The sequence below is a fragment of the Antrostomus carolinensis genome, unplaced genomic scaffold (genome assembly GCF_000700745.2).
Source record: "Antrostomus carolinensis isolate BGI_N321 unplaced genomic scaffold, ASM70074v2 scaffold37177, whole genome shotgun sequence".
Lineage (NCBI taxonomy): Eukaryota > Metazoa > Chordata > Aves > Caprimulgiformes > Caprimulgidae > Antrostomus > Antrostomus carolinensis.
In genome coordinates, this window is record NW_010328683.1 from 6,341 (window position 1) to 14,781 (window position 8,441).

At 46.3% G+C, this 8,441-nt stretch overlaps 1 protein-coding gene across 1 annotated transcript in view; it reads right to left on the bottom strand.

Moving 5' to 3' along the window:
• CDHR5 (cadherin related family member 5) overlaps positions 1 to 8,441 on the bottom strand; it is an 11,569-nt gene that overhangs the window by 656 nt on the left and 2,472 nt on the right. The window contains exons 6-13 of the mRNA XM_029086048.1: positions 7,306 to 7,416; positions 6,780 to 6,956; positions 6,320 to 6,410; positions 5,996 to 6,093; positions 5,043 to 5,249; positions 3,901 to 4,017; positions 2,925 to 2,997; positions 786 to 937 (exon numbers count right to left, since the gene is read on the bottom strand). Coding sequence (XP_028941881.1) covers positions 786 to 937; positions 2,925 to 2,997; positions 3,901 to 4,017; positions 5,043 to 5,249; positions 5,996 to 6,093; positions 6,320 to 6,410; positions 6,780 to 6,956; positions 7,306 to 7,416 — 1,026 coding nt within the window. The remainder of the gene's footprint in view (positions 1 to 785; positions 938 to 2,924; positions 2,998 to 3,900; positions 4,018 to 5,042; positions 5,250 to 5,995; positions 6,094 to 6,319; positions 6,411 to 6,779; positions 6,957 to 7,305; positions 7,417 to 8,441) is intronic.

An 8,441-nucleotide genomic window follows, 5' to 3' on the forward strand; every position in this document is an offset into this window, starting at 1 on the left:
AAAGCTTCAGCTTGTTTTGCAGACGGACCTATTTGAAGTTTGGGAAAAGCACAGCTCCCTAGAGCAGCTATTTTTAATTGACTCACTTTCTGGATTTTTTCAGCTAAGCACAGCCGTGTTTTTCAGGAGGGTGAGCACCAGCAGTGCGTACTGATTGGTACCTGTCCATTGGGGGTGTTACCCTGGAGTGGGGTTGACCTCCCTCAGGGTGCAGGACTGTTGCTGTTCCCCTGAGCTATGTGCTCTGACTCATGCTGCAGTCAGGGGAGTCTAGGCTCCTGACAGCCCCATCCTAAGGCAGAGACCAACATCTGGTCAGATGAATTATACTCCAAACTTCAAAGTGACCAGTCTAGCAGGGATTTGAGAGAGCCAAAAGTAAATAGCCCAGGTGCACACAACTGTCTAAGCCCAGGCTGTGGGTGGGATATGAAGGGACCTTTCTCTCCATTGACTATAGAAAGAGGATGAACAGTGGTTTATACCACAGACACATGTTTTTCAGAGTCTACCTCTGATACGTGTCACATTCACACATGATTTTGTGCTCCGTGGAACTGCGGTTCTCTCCTTACCACATCTGCTCATCATAGACCATACAGCTCCAGCCTCAGAGGGCAGAAAAGAACAGTAAAACACCACCAAGGCGATGCTGCCTTTGCAAACAGGAGTGATTCATCACCACGCAAATACATGCAGTATTTGGACAGCCCACCCATACCTTAAAACCTCCTCAGATCCCCCCTTCTCATTCTAAGAAATTAAAGCACAAACAGGGCACTTACCTTTTTCCTTAGCAGGTATTTGACTGGTTTTCCATACCGTTTATATATCATCACTCCAAGGAAGACCAAGGCAATTAACAGCAGTGCAGCTAAGGTTCCACCTAAGATAGCCATGTCCTGAGCAGTGTGTGTCTTCTCAGAGGAGGTTGCAGCTACAAGAAAAAACAGTGTTATAAAGCCCAAGAATGGCAGCTAGCTTTAACACAACACTTCGAAGCTCCGACCAATTTTTGAAGGGCAAAGCAGCATCCTGTGCTGTGGAATGTGATATATTTAATGTCACAGAAGGCCATTTGTTTGCTGTCCTGAAAGCAGAAGGGTTTTTAAGGTGACCACTCACAGAGTAGCTTCCAATAAGTTGCATGAAGTGGGAATAGCATCCATTTACAGGACAGTGGCTTTTACCCCAGGATTTCATTAAGCTAATATATACACAACTGTATTAGGCAAGCAGATGTCACATGGAGCAAAGCTAGACAGATCTTGTCCTTTCCACTGCACCAGCATGCAAAAATGAGCTGTGTTTGTACATGTGTGTGTGAAAATGACCTTTAATCCAGAACATCACCTCTGATACTGGCCAGCATATTAAAATAGGAAATAAAGCATAATAGGAAATAGAAAAAGCATTAGAAGGTCCTCAGGACAGGGAACCTTTTCCTGCCCTTTTGTCACTGTACACCAGCCTTCTCAGCAGCGGCTTATGCTTCAGCCACTGGTCAGTGTAAGCATGTTTGTAGAGAGATTAACATAGTGGAAAGATAGTAACTTCCTCAGGGTTAATCAGCTTTGCTTGTTGTTGTCAATGGGATTCTTTATTTTTAAGTTTTCCAGCTTCATTCTGTAGTGTAAATTAGCCTGTTTAAAGCTTAATGATTAATGAAACATAGTTTTCTTCTCCTGCTCACCTGTTTATGACGATGGACTTTGAGTATTCCCTCTGCATTTGATTATGCCCTCAGTTTATCATTAATGTGGTGGTGAGGGTTTAGGACGTCAGTGAATTTTTGCTTCTTAATCATGTCTCCATAGAGCTGATGTGAAACTCCACCACCCTTAACTCCTTCTGTGCTGTGCAGCACGCAGTGCCTCTGTGAAAGCTGTCTCAGCTTGGTGGAATGACTCACCTCGAGATCCGTGTGAGCTGGTGTCTCAGAAACCAGAGGCCAATGTACAGTCACCACTTCCCAGGAGAAGCAGCAACAATTCTAGTTGCTTCCTGGATACTGGGAGGCTCAGTAAAGCCTCTCCAACCTGTTGCATGCACATTCCTTAACGCCACCTCTTAAGAGTTAAGGGTTAAATATCCTACAGACTGGCCAGGCATATGGTAATCTCAGCTCTGTTTTAGGCCATTCCTGGGTGCTGGCTGTGGTACAGAATAAAGTACAATTCCTCTCATAGGCTCCGAGTTATTCAGTGTCATTTCAATCAATTAGTTTTGTGTACTCACCAGCATCATTATTTTGTGGGTTTAAATACCAGGGGTAGCATTTAAAAGTTGTGTAGAAGTGTTGGTACATCTGTTTGGAGCATTTGCAGCTCTGGGCTCTGACATCTGAAGTAGCTTTCTGCTGAGCTGGACTGTGCCCTGAAACTGGGTTTAGCTAGATGTCTATCTTAATTCTCATGGGTCATTTCTCCTGGTAAGACCTTAAAATCTTGGAGTATAAGAACTTGACGAGGAAGCCTGACTTTGTGGGGATGTGCCAACTTCTGTCTGCTCTGTGTAAGACAGGAAATAAAGTTGCAGTTTTCTATATTTTGGGCTAAAAAGGAGCAATGATAGAGCAAGGCATCAGGGCAATCCTGCTTTGCCATGTTTGGACATCCTGGGTTCAAACAGCATGCAGCAACCCCAGAGCCAGCTTTGGAATAACAAGAAAAGACACTCCAGCACACAGCACTACTTAAAGTCTCAGGAGGCTGTTTGAGGCATGTGGTGACCACATCATAAGGATGTTGTTTGAGTGTTTTCTCTCTTATAGCCACTGTAGAATCTCTTGTAAGTATGAGGTCGCCTTCAGCCCAGGTCCCCAGACTTTAGTGGGTGACTTGTCATTGCCAGTTTGACCACAGAAGTGGAAAAGACTCCCCAGTCATCTCCACAAAGCAGAAAACAAGAGACACCCAGCCTACCTGTGGGAAGGACGACTTCCACCACGATCACAGTGCTGGCCTCCTGCAGGCTCACCATATCTTTTCCAACAGCCTATGTGAACATGGACAAGAGACAGCTTAGGGACTTCCTGGATCTCCAGCTCATTCTCAAAGTATGTGTTTGTCCCTTTGTGGACAAAGTGCCTTGTCCATATCCTCACCACATCCTCACAATAGCCCTGCCTTGTAGCTGGACAGCCTGGTCGCAGAGGAAGATGATCTTTGAAGAGTCCCTGTCCTGGGCCAGAACCAGGTGGATCGTTTATGAACAGCTTTGCAGCACGGTGCTGTACACAGATGACGAGGCAGCATGGGGCAGGCACCAGCATGTGTTGGCACCTCTCTCTACCCATGCAACTAAAACAATGCTAGAGTAAAGCCGGTTCAGATAAGCTCCACAGAGCACGACATTGTGCTAGGCAAGCCTTAGAGAGCCTGTTATCACTGGCAGACAGACAAAGTGGACAACTAGCTTCTTAAAGTCTGAAGTTGTTAACTGCTTCCTTTGACCCGAGCAAAAAAAGTACTGGATTCACCAAAGGATTTTCAGGTTTGAGGCTGTAGCCTTTCGAGCTGGGGTATATGACAGCAATCATACCCCACCCATACCTACACATCATCCTACTACCCACTTGCTCACTCTCCTAAATCAGTGTGGGAGAGGGGCTCCTAAAATCTCTCCGGTTTACTTTTTGCTTGTCTCCAATGATGCTGTCCACAGGACTGGAGAAACCATTTTACAGCTAGCACCAGATACAGCTTGTATCACACGCAGTAAATTTGCTGTCACTTCACCTCCCTCCATCCCTGTGCGTTTATGATGCAAATAGTTGGGGCAAGGACTGTCCTTTTGCTACGGTCCCTTACCTAATGGAATTCCACCTTCAGTGCTTCTCTACTAGAAACTGCCCCTTCCTTCCACAACTCTGACAGAAAATGAAGAAAGCTGTCCTACCTCGATGGTCACCTTTCCCGGTGACTGCAGCATCACGTTTGTCAGGATGAGTCCATCTTTGGTTGCGATGAAATCCGTGCTGTTTTTTATGTAGTACTCAATGTTTGGGTTGACTTTCTGAAAAGGCAGGAGAATGAATGATTAAACTGCACTGTTTGTGCTTTATGAGCATCTTCATAACAACCCAGTGGCAGGACTTGTCAAATACACCTGAAGTATGAGCAGGTGTACAGCCTAATAAATAAATCTGGACTGAGGAGGTAAGAGAAGTTGAACTCAAGTGTGTTCACTCTGTTGCTCAGAGTTCAAGAATGTATTCTAAAAGCATCGCCTCCAGAGAAGTCATAAATATTACCCAGCTTGTGTTGGTATCTTTAGTATTTGCCAAAGCAAAGTAAATCTACGCAAGGGACCAAAGAGGGGTGATGTACCTGGAGATAACACTTGTGCTGAGGTCTGCACTATTTTTCCTTTGTCTCTAGGCTGTTACTCCTCTAGTAGGTCCCCAGTCTTGTTATGGAAGCCTTGGCATCAATAAAACCAGCACTTCATTTAATAGGGTGAGATGGGAATGGCTGGTCAGTAAATCTCTTCCCCTTTCCTGCTCACAGTACATTTTTCAAGAGTGGCTCTCTCAAAATGAGTCCTTACAGGGAGAAAGTTAACAATTTCCATCCCAGGACTGCAGGTCCTTGCTAGTCTGCTGTCTTTGGACTGGCTGCTCTTCCCAGACTAGTCCACAAATAGCTCTCCTTGACCTGGCAGAGAGAGGACACCTCCACCTGGGATCCTGCCACCCTGAACCCTGCAAGGAAACACCGCACCCAACCCTAATTCAGATCTGGACCCATTCACAGTCTTTGCTCACCCTGGGCTTTGCCCAACATGCTGGTTTGCAGTGGCCCAGCTCACCTACACAGACTGAGTGGGACTGGCTTTTGGAAGAGTGGAGTCCAGCTGCTTCTCCACATTGAATCCCACCATAAGTGGTTCTGATCTCTGTGGAATTTCCAGGGAGATATAATACAGAACACTAGAGGGAAATGTGTTTGCCTCTCCCCACCTCCCTTTCCTCCTGTTTTCTGATCCTACTTTAAGGCTGAAGCAGCGAGAAAGAACACAGTGCATTTTCAGTTCCTTACATCAGGGAAATCCTCATCCGTTGCTGTTATCATCAGGGGGCTTGAAGGTTCACCAGCTTGGAGGACAAAGCTTCTGGGGACCAGACCAACAAATACTGTCCCATTGTAGATCCTGCTCTCAAAGGACGGTGGATAAACACTTTTATTGACGACTTTAATCTCTACACTGACTACGGAGTATTTCTGTATGTTGTTGACCTGGGTGGCCTGGAGAGAAAGAGAGAGATGTTGGTCTCCCTGCTAGTGATGAGACACGAAAGGAAAGGATTGATCTAAAGCTCATTGCAGCCCCTGGGGTTCTTACCACCATTTTCAGTGAGCTTTGAGCCAGGCCTATCACAGGTGGCCTTATGGTTTGGAGTCCTTGTGTTTGAGCTTGCTTCTGCTGTTTGCCCTCCACACAGTCTTGGTCTAGCCCCCAAGTCTAGATATGACCCTCCATAAGGTCCACATCTGGACAAACTGCCATGCTGCAGCACAAAGCAGTGAGATTCCAGCACCAGTCTGCTCAACTTTGTGAGGGTTTGGGTATCTTCCTGGGTATGTACATGCAGGGAGTGCTTTTCAACTCCTCCTTTGCTCTTGAGCTCTACCCAAAAGAGAGCTTGTCTCTAGAGTTGAGTTACATTAACTACTGTAACACAAGCTCCAGCTGTGCCTGAAGAAAGCCTTCCAGTGACGCTCCTCCGTACCTGCAACTCAGCAGGATGTCCCCATGCAGTTAATTTGCTTTGACGTTACAACCCACGTGTAAGAGAAAATGCCTCCTAACTTCTGCAAGAGCTTCGCATGTAAGTTGGTATAAGACACTGATCAAATCCTAAACCCTTCCAAAAGAAAGGGTGTAACCAAGTCCTCTTTAATTATTCATGTAATTGACTCCTGTCACTTCAAGACTTCCGCTCCCCGGAAAGCCACCTGCGCTGTGTTGTCTGCAGTGTCATCAGACTTACCATGACTTGCAGTAAGTAGGAATCTGGAGAAGTTGCTGCTTTGTTCATAGTTAGATTCCCTGTGTCTGCATCCACTGAGAATACTTTGTCTGTATCCCCTAAAGAAAACGGAAAAGCTATTCAATCATCAGATACCTTCATAAAGTGACCTGGAGCTCACCAACTCATTTTTTTCACAATACCCCCAGGGCATAATGCTGCTTTCCTTGCCTACCCAGCTATTTCAAGGGCTGGGAGTGCTGGCCAGGGATTCAGAGGAGCTCAAGAGACAAAAAGCATTGAGAAGATCAATGGAGGTTGTGGAAGGTGACAACTTCTACTCACCACCAACAATACTGTACTGGATTTTTTCATTTATAGTGTAGTCAGGATCAATAGCATAAATAGGCCCCGGCTCCAGGATGAGTGGTTCCGTCTGCAAAGACAAGGCAGGGCGTTACATACCACACTGCAGCATCCTCCTGTCCCAGCATGGCACTGGTGGGTTTGTCTGGGCAGAATGGCATTTATTGCTGGGAGATGGCTGTGACAGGGCAGAGGTGAGGCAGCCTAGAGCTAAGGGTGTTCCAGCTCTCGCTTCTCCTTGCTGCAGGAGCAAGGACAAGCAGTGCTGCTTGGGGTGGAGGGGATCTCCATTTTCCACCCTGTCGTGCTGAACCATCTGCATTTATGACTGGAGATCTGCGTGAGCTCGTGGCAATTACTGGGCACTACCCACTGGGAATAGCATCTGGACATTGTCTGAGAACAGCAGCGAGGACACTGACTGATCACGCCTGCTTACCGACACCTCGGAGATATTGACCCTCCCGGTATAGGGGCTGCTGATGCAAACGCTGTTCTCGGCGTTGATGAAGGTGCAGGGTAGGAACCAGGGTGGTTTGGTGTCAGCTTGCTCGATAAAGATGTTTATCGTTGCGGTAGCTGTGTGGGTGGTGTCAGTGCTGCCCACAGGCCTGTCCTGCACCCAAAGGCAAAGCATACTCATGAGATGCAAGTTTTATTGCCAAAAAAACCCACCTCCAAAAGCCAGTGGCCCAGGGGCTTTTAGCTGTTGTAACTCTCTTCTGTCTAAGGCTTAGCAGTTTATGTCAGGTTAGCTGTAGTGAATTATCTCATTCTGCTGACAAAGGTGGACTGAATGCAAATCTGTCACTGTGTAATTATGGAGGGTGAAAAGCTGCTCCAAATCCACCCTCCCAGTATCCACCCTCCCTCCTGCCACCCCAGAGATCTCCCATTCAGACTTACCCTTCAGTTAAGGGAGGCTGGGGCAAAGAAGGCAATTTTGTTCCTCCGAAAGAACTTACCCTTGCGTACAAGAGCAAAGTTGTCAATTTAAATTTCTCATAGTCCAGTGCTTTTTGTAAATAAATTTCTGGGTTATTGACTCCTTTTATGGCAAAATAACCATCTGTGCCCTGGAGGGGGAAAAGGAAAAACCCTACTAGCAGCTTCAGTCACAGACACATCCAAAATGCTGCACCTTGCTGTGTTTGTCATCCCAACCAGACCTGTAATCCTGGGGACTGGGGTGTGGTGTGCGTGTGCAGGAGGCAGTGAGAGAATGGCAGATCTGTTTAATCTCTGGTATTGCACTCTGGAGTTGCCTGGCTGGTCAGAAAGGTTTGTTCATGTTCCTGTGAGTTTTCTCCTCCAAGACCCCCTGCTTTGCCTGCCCACCTGCTCAGCAGGTACTGGATGAAATTCTTTACCTCATTTATTTCCTACACTCAACAGGTTGCCAACAATCCTTGATTTTGGGTCCATGACAGCCAAGCAATCTCAGATCCACGCACAAAACAGATCAACAGCAGCTCAGCCTCCGAGAGCTGGCAAGATCACTGGCTTTAGCCTAGCACAGCTGAACTTGGATGCGACTGTAAAGCCAATCTGAAATAACACGCATTGCATTTTACTTTCTAACATTCTGCACTTGCTTTGGTTCTCCTTTATTCTTACATCTTGACTAGAATTCCTCTGAATTTCTAAACCCCTCTGGATTTACACCAATGTGAGTGCAAAGTCTGGTCCCAGAGCTGAAATTCAAAAACTTGTGGTCTCTGTTCATAACCCTTAAAATCCCTGGGGTTATGGAGGTAACGGAGGCAGCATGTCAGACACTGTCTGCTCACTCCACAATGCTTTTTAAAAATGTAAAAATACATTTGGTTTTGCTCTTGAATTTACTTTTTTTTTTTTTTTTTTTTTTAGTTTCTAGGAGGCCCTTGCACTCTAGACTGACATCAATTTAACTGTGCATACAATCCATTTCCCAGTTACCAAGCAAACTCCTTAAGAGCACAAACTAAGGCACTAAAGTGAGACCTGGGGAAAGCGGCATCTGCCTTTGGCTCTGCCAGAGAGTTTTTCTATGATCTTGAGCAGCCCATGTCACCTCCACTCAGCATGGACACTGTCGGCAATCAGGACAGTACCTCCTTTC